Genomic DNA, 12,453 nt, shown 5'->3' on the forward strand with positions numbered 1-12,453 from the left:
GCAGCGTAAGGTGAAAACAGTTTAAGTGACAGGGCCTACCTAGTCACAGAGCAGCACCTCAAGCCTTTTTCTCTTTGTACAGCCAAGATAACCTCTTAGTAGGCACAAGTGGGTGTGCATAGTACGAAGTTATCACCATCACTCAGTGTGGATTAGTTTTTCAGGTTAGGTGGACAAAGGTTACAGTACTTTGCCATTGCCTAACATTATTTTAAAATAAACACTTCAAAATGGAGCCATGCCTTGGCAGTATTTTATTATACACTCATCCAGAGAACATGTAAATGTGCATCATAGGCTCTTGAAATTGTCACATTCATGTAGCCAATGTTCTTTAACAATACCCTTTCACGTTTCATCACCACAATATATACAATTAATGTTAAATGGTGGTAAAAGCAAATTACAGCACTGCATAAATGATATATAAATTATACACAAGACTTGTACATGAAGAGTTAAAGCCAACTGGCCTACACTTTAATGGAAGAAAAAATGCAAAACACATGGCTACAACTTATGAGAAATTCAAAATATATTTCTGGTATATAAAACCATGTACAATTAACTCCAGTGAAGTGCTTTTTTTTTTTTTTTTGCTTGAAACTATACTATAGTGGAAAGGTTATTGCATAACACATCCTGGCAATAGGTGTTGGACTGCCAAGAACCACAGAAACTGTCCTTACCAAAATAGCAAATTATTGCCATTCTCAAATCCTCAAACCCCTTGTTTCTCTTCCTCTCATAGACTCTCAATATTAGTACAACTAGCTCTCCACTTTTTAGTCCTTCAACTACTCAGGCAGACTTCAAGTTAGTGTACCTCTTAACTTATCAGACTCTTACCCTTCTCAACTATTGCACTTTCATCCATGCAAACATACAAATCCTTTAATCTTACTGCAAATCCACTGTTACATGTTCTTTTGTTCCAAACAGACAAGTTCACAGGTTAGTGGGAGTGGGACCTGTAATTTAAATTAGTAGAGGTAAAACTCGTGTAAGAAGCTGAATACCAAGAAAATGAACAAGTTAATTAGTGTAGGGGTTTTGAGAAGTATACAAAAACTGTAGTTTTGATTCTTTTAGCTTGTCATTTAAATGCAAACAAAATCTAGATCCTAGCATCTCTAAAGCTTGTTTGAGCTTTGTAAAGGGTATCTTTACACTACAGTGACACAGCTCCAGCACTGCAGCTGTGCTGCTGTAGCATGATGCTTCCTCTGGTGTGGGAAGGGTTTTTTCCATTGCTGTAGGTAAACTACCTCTCATTCAATAGCTGCATGTATGGTAGGGGTTAGGTTGACCTAACTGTGATACAGGATGTAAAATTGTTCACAGCCCTGAGCAATGTAGCTAGGTTGACTTAATTCTTATGTGTAGAGCAGGTCCTAGACTAGGATTTAAAACATTAGTTAACATATCTTTATTTCTAAATCCTAGAGTATATAGAGCCTTGGTGACTGCTTATGCACTTAACATGTGAAAGTCTTCTCTGCAGCATACACAGAATTAAGTCAGTAATGAGTAAACAACATTCAATGGTGTCAAAAAATATCCAAAATCTTGACATGGGACAGTTATTGTGGGACTAGAACCGAGTGGACAGCACATCTGCAATTTGGAAATTACATTTGTGAACATTTAACACAAGAAGCTTCCACCCATGGACTCTTCTAGAAGAGTATTTTTGGTATTTAGAGTAGAGTTGACAAAATACTGTAGATAGGTTATATGGAATGATCTTCATTTACAAACTGCAGATTTTTAAACCCTTGCCTGCTGTCCATTAACAAGAGAGAGCACCATTAAAAACAAAGATTATAAATTTTATTTCTCCAGTTGAAATGTGATAGAAAAGGATGACTCCAGTGTGGGCTTAAGCTTCCAGTTACCAGCCATGTTTTGCACTGCCAAACAACTGAATTCAAGCAAGGGTTCGCTGCCTAGGCTTTATTCTTGGATATAGCTGCAAAATAAAATCAAAAGTTAAATACCCAAGCTTTAGGTGTGATAATTAGAAAACCCACTTACAGCCAAAAGGCTACTTCTGATTAAATGAACAGATTGTACAGCAAAGGGTAAGACATTTCATTAACGTACTAAATATGTCCAGTGGACAATGACATTTCTTTAAATTACAAAGTGACATGCAAGTCTGAACAATTCAAGAGGAGACTGTTAGAGGCTTGAGTTTCCTTACCTAAATAACTAATGCTATTAATTATTTTTATTTCCATCCTTCAGCAGGTGGCAATAAATGGGTATAACTATCCACCACTTTATGCAGTCAGAAAGTGAAAGTTTACCTGTTGCATAATTCTGCTCTGCATTTTGGCCACATCTACCTTCTGGGCAGGTGAATAGAACACACACTCCCACCAATAGTGATCCATGCCACAAACTTGTTACATCCCAATTATTTAAATATCTTCATGTACCAAATATCAAGGTTGCTCACAACAGCCACCATGCTATACTTAGGGAGCCAGTTTTATCCCTTTGTTTGATCTCATGGAAAATATCACTATTTAATATGATGCTAAAGATCAATTAAAAAGTTATAACCTAAAAAAACTTCAGACAGCCTAATGATTACTGTTCTGTTTACTGTCCTGGGTTAAATTCCTAACTACAGTATTTTTTCTACAGCAATAATGCTCAGAGAAAGTGCACTCAGGCCCCAGGAAAGAGGGATTGCCTTCTTTGTGTCACTGCAGCAATGATTTACCTAGAAGTGGCATTGATGGGTTTTAGAAGTTCCCTCTAGTCTCCCACCTAAGGGAAAGTGTAACAATAGGCCAAGTTCAAGGAAGAAGCTTAAAGTAACTTACCCCCAAAAGATTTTTAGGCACATAGCCTTCTTTATCATTGAGTCGAGCCCACCACCATTCTGTTTCATTATCATCCTTACGTCTCAGGATAGTAATGGCATCTCCTTCATGGAATGACAACTCGTCATTATTCTGGGCTTCATAATCCCATAGAGCATACACTACTCCTTTGTTCATGACCCCCAACTTCTCCTGTACTCCTGTTATCAAGAAATAAAAGGTAAACAAGAATATTACAGATGGCAAAGTACCTTGACTTTATCCAGTTGGGATTTTGGGTCCTCCTCTCCAGTGGAACACGCTGAGAGACTTTCATTCTGCTGCAATTTAAGACTGTCAGTGTTTCCATTATAATTTTTTTCCCCCCAGAAATTTAATTGGAGATTAAAACCTGATATGGCATAAAATTTGTCATAGAAGGTTGGGAACAAGTTTTTTTCTTTTCATTGCATGTGTATTTGAAAATTAGTTGGCCTTACTTTAGTTGAAATAAGGATGCAAATTAAGGCTGTCAAGTGATTTAATTGCACGATTAATCGCAATTTTTTAAAACAAATCAATCACACTATTAATAGAATACCATTTAAATAAATATTTTTGGATGTTTTCTACATTTTCAAATATATTGATTTTGATTACAACACAGAATACAAAGTGTACAGTGCTCTATTTTTTATTACAAATATTTGCACTGTAAAAAACAATAATTTTCAATTCACCTAATACAAGTACTGTAGTGCAATCTCTTTATCATGAAAGTTGAACTTACAAATGTAGAATTATGTACAAAAAAATAACTGCATTCAAAAATAAAACAATGTAAAACTTTAGTGCCTACAAGTCCACTCTGTCTGTGCAATTGGCTGAAATAGGACTAACAAGTCTGGTTAAATTTGCAGGAGATAATGTTGCCTGCTTCTTGTTTACAATGTCACCTGAAAGTGAGAACAGGCATTCGCATGGCACAGCTGTAGCCGGCGTTGCAAGATATTTACATGCCAGATGTGCTAAAAAAATTCATCTGTCTCCATCTTCAACCACTATTCCGGAGGACGTGTGTCCATGCTGATGATGGGTTCTGTTTGATAACAATCCAAAGCAGAGCGGAGCGACATGTTCATTTTCATCATCTGAGACAGATGCCACCAGCAGAAGGTTGATTTTCTTTTTTGATCGTTTGGGTTCTGTAGTTTCCGCATAGTGTTACTCTTTTAAGACTTCTGAAAGCATGCTCCACACCTCATCCCTCTCAGATGTTGGATGGCACTTCAGACTCCTAAACCTTGGGTTGAGTGCTGCAGCTATTTTTAGAAATCTCACATTGGTACCTTCTTTGCATTTTGTCAAATCTGCTGTAAAAGTGTTCTTGAAACAAACAGGTACTGGGTCATCATCTGAGACTGCTATGACATGAAATATATGGCAGAATGTGGGAAAAACGAACAGGAGACCTACAATTCTCCCCCAAAGAGTTCAGTCACAAATTTAATTAACTTTTTTTTTAAACGAGCATGGAAGCATGTCCTCTGGAATGGTGGCCAAAGCATGAAGGGGCATACAAATGTTTAGCATATCTGGCATGTAAATACCTTGCAACGCTGGCTACAAAAGTGCCATGCGAATGCCTGTTCTCACTTTCAGGTGACATTGTAAAAAGAAGCAGGCACCAGTATCTCCCATAAATGTAAACAAACTTGTTTGTCTTAGCAATTGGCTGAACAAGAAATAGGACTGAGTGGACTTGTAGGCTCTAAAGTTTTATATTCTTTTGTCTTTGAGTGCAGTTATGTAATAACACCAACAAAAATCTACATTTGTAAGTTATACTTTCATGATAAAGAGATTGCACTACAGTACTTCTGAGGTGAACTGAAAAATACTCATTTTTACAGTGCAAATATTTGTAATAAAAAATATAAAGTGAGCACTGTATACTTTGTATTCTGTGTTGGAATAGAATTCAATATTTGAAAATGTAGAAAAGCATGCAAAAATATTTAATAAATTTCAATTAGTATTCTATTAGTGCGATTAATCATGATTAATTTTTGAGTTAAGAGCTAAATTAGTGAGTTAACTGCGATTGACAGCCCTAGTGCAAATCACTCATACTAGTCTCATACACATTCTCTAGCACAACAGGTTTAGAGTTCTTATGTCTTCTTGCTCCGCATAGTTATTACAGCATTTGCTGTATACATCATCACACTGCAAATCTGCCTCAAGGGGTATATTAAAACCCTAATGAAGCCTTTACACTCTTTTTGGTGTAAGTTAGAATCTTAATTTTATTTAATTGCTGCTTCTAGAAAGATGCTTCTCTTGTGATATATGCACTGAACTTAAAAGCTGTAGGGTCATCTGTCTCATTAATTCAGTGACCAAAACATGAATAACTACTCATGATAAGGAATTCGAATAAAGTTTAGATCTTCAGCCTCCTGGTGTGGTCTGCTAGAAGTTTGGGATATCCTGACAAAATTCCATGTGAAATTTACATGGCAACACCCTTTTAACTCCAAAACCCTATGATCATTAGAACTGTTTCCTAGAAAGGAAGGAAGAGAAGTTTAAAAATCATGCACAATGCCATAGTGAGCCAGTGAGCTGACTTGAAGAGGGAAGGATGACATGGTCAAAGAAACAGCCAAGAAAATATTCTGGCACCAGTATTTTGAATGGATGAGGTTGGGGGAAGGGCAATGCTAATTTCAAAGACCTATGTAGAGGATACAGAATTTAACTAGCAACTTGATAGGACAGAGAAGAAAGGTTGAATTTCAGAGAAGTTTTGAAGGTTTGTAAAGGGAATCATCAAGCATATACATTTAGCAACCTACCGTACAAGAACTGGGAACACTGAATATAACCCTCCTCCATCTCCTCACACTTGTCCGCAGCAGTTTCTATATCACTTATAGTTGAAGCAAAAATTGCTGCCCCGGATTCTACAAGTAGTTTACAGAGATGAACACTATTGCAAGAAGCTGCACAATGCAAAGGCGTCCTGAAACAAAGCCAACATTTAGACATCAAATGGGCCAGGAACCCTACAAATCCAACCTCCAACAAAGGGTTCAGTCATCCTTTAGAAGTTACTTTTGAAAGACAATTATGTTTTTACTTGTGCCACAAACATTCTCCACATAGAAGTTAAATAAATAACCCAGATTAAATTCTGACCCCACTGAAGCAAACAGATTTTAATGAGAATGGTAAGTTTTCATGACATTTTGGAAGTCTGCAGTATGTTAGCTTTAAAGGGCAGAGAGGCTTGTGCTGGTGAGAGAGTAGAGAGCAAGGTAAAAAGGGCGAGAAATAGCTCAGCAAAGCCAGCTCTCTAAATTCCTCACATACACTAAAGAAGTGCTGCAGGACAAGGAAACATTATTCACCGTGTAGTAACTGGAGTTCTCTAAGGTGGGTTCTCCCTGTGTGTCATGTACTTCAGGTTTGCACATGCACTTCATGTGCCCAGGACCAAAGATTTTTCCCTAGCAGTGTCCATTTGCTCCATGCATGCACCTCCACTTTGCTCATGCTCTGCTCACAAGCTATAAACAGGGCTGCCAGGTTGCCACCATTTTAGTTCCTTCTCTACCACTAGGCCCCACTTAGGGAAATTGAGACAGCAGAGAAGGAGGTGGGTAGTGGACATAAGGACAACACATCCTTCGGGTGCTTGTCCCTATGTGTCATTCACTTCAGGTGATTCAGAAGTAGTCTCTCTCTGAGGAGGCGAGTACCCACAGTCCCATATCACAACAGAATTCAGAACTGCTCTACCCAGGGAGGCATCCGAAGCAGCTGCTTGCACCAGTGCATAACGTCTTGCGAAGGTATGTACAGAGCCCCGTGTTGCTGCTTTGCAGGTATCAATAATAGACACACCCTTGAGGGAGGCTACTGAGGCTGCTTGGACTCTTGTTGAATGTGCTCTCACACTCCTCTCAAGAAGAACATTATTCAGCTCGTAGCAAAGTATGATGCATCCTGAGATCCATTGACAGCTTCTGGATGGAATGATACAATATGTCTAGGAGATTTCCTAAATGACTTCACCCTCTGTAGGTAAAAGGCAAGGGTCCCACGCACATCCAAGAAGTGCCTTATTACCTCTTCCCTAGTGGTGTGTGGTTTAGAATAGAACACAGGAAATGGATGTTTTGGTTAATGTGAGTCTGACACTACCTTAAGGATGCACTTCAGATGCAGTCTCATGAATACCTTATTCTTGTGGAAAACTATTGGAGGGGGCCAGGGGAGGTCTGCCATGAGTGCTCCCTAACTCCCCAACTCTTTTGGCTAGTGATTGCGACTAAAAATGCTACCTTCATTGAGAATTGCAGTAGAGAGCAGGGTACCAGAAGCTCAAACAGCACTTTTGTCAGAGTTGGTAAAACCAGGTTTAGGTCCCAGGCTGGTGAGAGTTTTGCCACAGGAGGGAAAACTGTAACCAAACCTTTCAGGAATCAAGATGTGACTGGTTGTAAAAACACAGAGTAGGTGTCTACTCACCTGTCTCTGCCTATGTTTGGTGGCTCCTGACACTACCTGAGAGTTGCGAGGCAGATGACAGAATAGGTATTCCAACCCTTTCACAGGTACAAAATACCTCTTTTCAGCCTGCTTAGCTACTGGTGGAACTGTGGCAGGTGTCTACCAAAGTGTCTTTGGTGAGTTCCATTCCATTCGGTCCTGAGCTGTGCAGAATATCTAGCAATGCGTAGAATGTGTAATGCCTCTGCCACCCTTTTAACCAAGTCCTGGAAGGCCTTAGAATCATCAGGGTATGCAAGGAGGCAGGAATCACTGCCTTGTTGGGAGATGAGGACAACAAGATCACCAGCATGATGGCATCTTCTCCTCCAGATTGTTGTTGTGACTTCTGAGGCTGAGGGTGCTCTTCCTCTACTGTGGGAGCCGGACACCTACGAGGATCCTTTGTCCCATAACATGGGTATGTCAGGTGATAAACTTGGGTCTTCCAGGCCCCAATACTGCCATTGCGTGACCTCATACCCCCTCAGTGTAAAGCCCCAGGGTAATGGATACCAATATGTATAGGGAGGGTTCTTAATTGCACAGGAGTACAGAGACACTCTGGACAATACAGATACCCTCTCTGAGCTCAACCCCTGCAAGACACCCTCGGGAGAGTAGTCCGGGATGGGTGTCCCCCATATTCTTCTTCTGACTCCAACCTCAAATTCAACAGGAGACCTATCAGTCCTGGAGGAGGCAGTGATGACCTGCCTCTATGATACTGGCAACAGTTTAGCTTGACTGCAGAGATATCTGTACTCAATGATATCCTGGTACTGGACATGGGACTCCAGAGAGTATCACAGTGACTCTACTTCCATAAATACAATTAAGTCACCTGCTGCTGAGGAACGGGCTGGAGTGGATAGAATAGTTTCTGTACTTCAGGCCATTGGTACAGAGAAAGCCAGGGCTGGCAGTGTGGATGCAGCAGCTGTTGATGGTGCCAAAGTACCTTGGTTCTGCAACGTGGTGTGGCCTTACCTTCTGATGAAGTCCCAGACTGGTTCTTCCCAGTATCAGACGGTCCCATTCTGGAGCACAAGGTGTCTCCTGACTTGGTGCAGGACAGAGACTTTTGCCTCTTCTTAGAGGACTTGGATGGGGAAGGACAAGAGGGAAGATTATGGGAGACGTTTTGTCTCCCTTCCATTTGCCTTGGCTTTCCTCACCCGAGTCTCTCGGCGCTGGTGGGGGGTGCCTTGGAACCAGCCAGAGCCACTGTAAGGAATGTTCCTACCATCTTTAGACATTTGGGAGGGGGATCTCCCCAGTCAGAGCCCGTGACTGCTCTCATAGACCTCTCCATGAAGAATCTTCTGGGTTAGAACTCCCTTGACTGTTTTGTCCTCCTTGGAAACGACCTGCAGATACTGCACCTAGAAGGGACATGGGTTTCCCCCAGGCAGTCCAAGCAAGTGTGATAATCTATAACCAGAAATGACTTCTGGCAGTCTATGCAGTTTTTGAAGCCAGGGATCCTTGGTATACTCTCCACACTGCCATTGGAAGAACTAGAGGGTGGTAAGAGTGAGTGTATATAAATAGGGCTTATGGTGTGTGGTACAGGAATCGCATCACTCCACACGCCATGGGTGGGATTCCCAAAGTTTAGGAAATCAAACCCCAAAAATCTATCCTAACCAGATTAAAACTAGGACTAATTTTTAAAAATCATCTACAGGGAAAGCTGAAGTAGTCAGCTCATACACTAAAACTTCATCCTAAACCATGAGCTGTAAGAAGGAACTAATATGGTGAGAATCTGGCAGCCCAGTGCAGAGCATGAGGAGAATGGTGGCACATGTGAGGACCAAACAGATACTGGAAAAAATCTTCGGTCCTGGGCATATGGAGCACATGCACAAACCTGAAATGTATTGCACAGAGGGACAAGCACTCGAAGAACTATGGACTACATATTATACTCCTGGGGGAATTCTGCGCCACTGTGCAATGCAGAATTTTGCAGAAATTAACGTTGTGCACACAGAATTTCCTTTCCCCTCCCCGCACAGAAATGGGCTGCAGTACTGCTAGCCACCATTAGGGGCCACTGGACTCGGCAGAGCCCAGCTTGCACACAGAGACACTGCTGGGGGGAGGGAGAGGGAGCTAGAGGGTTCCTGGCAGCTGCAGTTCCCAGTATGCCTTGAGGGAAGGAGAGGGAGGCACACAGGAAACTCTGTGCAAGCCTGGGGCCCAGCGAGCATCAGGCTGTTTCTCCCTCTGAATTCCTGGGATCTTGGGGGAAAGGGATGGATGTCTGGGCAAGGGGGGGGCCCTGCAGCTAGGCTCTGGGGGAGGGGGGAGGGTGTGCAGGTATCTGGGCTGGGGAGACCCCACGGCTGGGCTCTGGGGGGAGACGATGGGGTGTTGGTATCTGGGCTGGGGGGGCCCTGCAGTTGGGCTCTGGGGATTAGAGGGTTCAGGTGTATTGGCTGGGGGGGCCCCCACAGGTGGGCCTTGCAGGGGAGGGGTTGTGGGTGTTTGGTCCCCTGGATGGGCTCTGGGGGAGGGGGGGAAGGGGACAGAGAAATAGGAACTGGGTTGTCATAGGGGTTTCTTTAACTCTCTACTTCTCGGGAAATTTTTGCGTGTATCTGTATTGTTACAGACATACTTGCTGACAGGTATTTTGAAATAAATTACCAAAATTGAAACTGGTGTGATTATGTAGTGTTATTTTGAGAAATAAAATTTTAAAATATTGTGCGCAGAATTTTTAAATTTTGGGTGTAAAATGCCCCATGAGTAATATTAGGATCAACATTTTTTAAAACTTCCCTTTCTAAAATCAATGGAAAGTTTTAAAAAATTGATGACACAAAAAAGACCTTATAGAAAAGTATAGATATTCATGCATTTTTTAATAACGTAGTTCATTACTAATACTGCCAAATTATAACAATCTATGGACAAAGGATCCATGAAGGTAAACCCACTTTTGGATAAAAATGGGGAAGGCTGTGTATTTCAAGTCAAAATTATTAAACATATGGGAGACAAATTAGAACTATACAGTTAAATATAAACAAAATACAATAGCATTTATTTATTATTTGGAAGAGTTTGTACATTACACTTAGGTGAACATTTAGTAAAGTCATGTATTTCAATGCCTCGATCATTAAAGCTATGTAGAGACCTTACGGCAACACAGCTATACCGATGCAGCTGCACCACTGTAAGATCATGCTGCTCCATGCCGACAGGAGAGAGCTCTCCTGTCAACATAATTAAAGCACCTGCAATGAGTGGCAGTAGCTATGTCGGCGGGAGAGTGTCTCCTGCCGACATAGTGTTGTCCACACTGGCGCTTCTGTCAGTGTAACTTATATCAGTCGGGTTGCATGTGTGTGGTTTTTATCATATTCCTGAGCGACATAAGTTTTACCGCAAAATTGCTAGTGTAGACATAGCCTTAGAGTTTACAAAAAGGTCATTTGGTAAATATATAATTATCTGATCCTGGGATAGCTCTCCACTAAATTTCATTATCAAAACTGACTGAATTGGGACTTTGAAGTTAAAAGTGCCAGCACACTTACCATCCATCACTGTCTGCTGCATTCACATTAACACCAAAATCAAGCAGGAACTTTACAATGTGGTGATGACCAGCACACACTGCATTATGCAAAGGGGTAATTCCTTCATCATTGGGTTTGCTGGGATCATCAACCTATGGGAAAAAATTGAAATACTTAAGCCCAAATCATTTCCTTCACTGAAAAAATGTGGATGAGACTTGACTACATTTAGAAAAGTTCACCTCATAAATGATCCTTTGTACCAGATCAAATTCTCCCTCCAAAGAAGCATCAAGCAGGAGGGCTAAAGGGTTGAACTTTACCCTCAAACCATGACCAGTTCGTTCAGAGTTAGGTTTCTTCAGGTTGGTACGTTTAGTCTGAGTGGAAGAAAAAGCAGATGTTATTCCAGGTTGCATAAATATCACAAAACAGTCAACCAAACAAGCATTACTGTGCCCCCAAAGTGCTGATTAAGATTTGTCAGCATTTCCATTATAAAACCACAGTGGCAGATATTAATTTTATTACGTGGAAATCTGAAAGTCATTTCAACACAACAATAGATTACTGTTTAAAGAAAATGGTTAGAAGGTACAGTAGGTTAATAATTAGCTCATTCCTCATCTCTGAATATCATAGTTTTAAATCCCATCTGACATCACAATTGAAAGCGAGTGGGCTCATCCTAGTCTCTAGAAAGACTTTGGCCTCATTACAAATGAAACAATTCAGTCTCTGCTCGGGAGAATCTCAGGTTTGAGCTAGCAGGAGTGTTCATTACAGGTGATGACTGAGGTGCAGTAATTTGCTACGCTGTTTGCAGTGGGGAAGGAAAGCTTGCACAGCACTAGACTATTGGAGGTGTTTTTCTAGCCAGTAGTTTCAGGAGAAACATGTTCACAAAATCTGAACCATTTTAAAATGTGTTTTGTTAAACAGTATTTTACACCAATCAGATGCATTTTTCGCAGGCTACTGCAAAATGTTTTAGCAATTTGTGCTTTATGTGGACTACAGGCTGTAGGGTTTTGAAATGTCTGTTTTAAATTACTGTTATACTTAAGTTTGGGGGGGAAGATTATCTCCCCCTTCTCCTCAAAGTAGCCTGCACCTGTTCCCATAGGGAATACATGCAAGGCCCTGTGTACTCCGTGGCCAAGCTGGACCTAAATTCCTCAGCAAGGTCCTTGGATTCTATCACTGCTTTAGATAAATGGAAAAGTAGATGTGCTTGCTGTATTCAGTATGAAAGTGAATAATACAATCTAATGAGTAATATTTTTATATTAAATTTAATCTATTTTATGCTGTCACCACATTTTCAATTATCTACCTAGTGCAGATTTTGATAATGACAAGACAAATAGTGTTGCAGACGTGCCAGGCTGAAACTGCAGGCTTTGGCAGCTGGAAGGGGGGCAGTTGGGGGCCATGGCACCTGGGGAAGCATGGAGGGTAATTTGGATTGTGGGATAAGCACATCAGATGGATGTTTCTGCTAAAATAAATCAGCAATGTTGACATTTATGTTGTCA

General features: G+C 41.0%; 1 protein-coding gene across 49 annotated transcripts in view; it reads right to left on the reverse strand.

The window, feature by feature from the left end:
* Positions 1–239: 239 nt before the first annotated feature.
* Positions 240–12,453, reverse strand: part of PPP1R13B (protein phosphatase 1 regulatory subunit 13B) — a 107,682-nt gene continuing 95,468 nt past the window's right edge. For 45 of the 49 annotated variants that reach the window (XM_065593703.1, XM_065593684.1, XM_065593686.1 and 42 more), the window contains 5 exons: positions 11,158–11,295; positions 10,934–11,067; positions 5,678–5,844; positions 2,838–3,037; positions 240–1,972 (listed from right to left, as the gene is read on the reverse strand). In XM_065593703.1, coding sequence (XP_065449775.1) covers positions 1,931–1,972; positions 2,838–3,037; positions 5,678–5,844; positions 10,934–11,067; positions 11,158–11,295 — 681 coding nt within the window. In that variant the 3' untranslated portion in view covers positions 240–1,930. The remainder of the gene's footprint in view (positions 1,973–2,837; positions 3,038–5,677; positions 5,845–10,933; positions 11,068–11,157; positions 11,296–12,453) is intronic. The other 4 variants (XR_010600784.1, XR_010600785.1, XR_010600782.1 and 1 more) reach the window with 1 other exon arrangement.

The sequence above is a fragment of the Chrysemys picta genome, chromosome 4 (genome assembly GCF_011386835.1).
Source record: "Chrysemys picta bellii isolate R12L10 chromosome 4, ASM1138683v2, whole genome shotgun sequence".
Classification (NCBI taxonomy): Eukaryota; Metazoa; Chordata; order Testudines; family Emydidae; genus Chrysemys; species Chrysemys picta.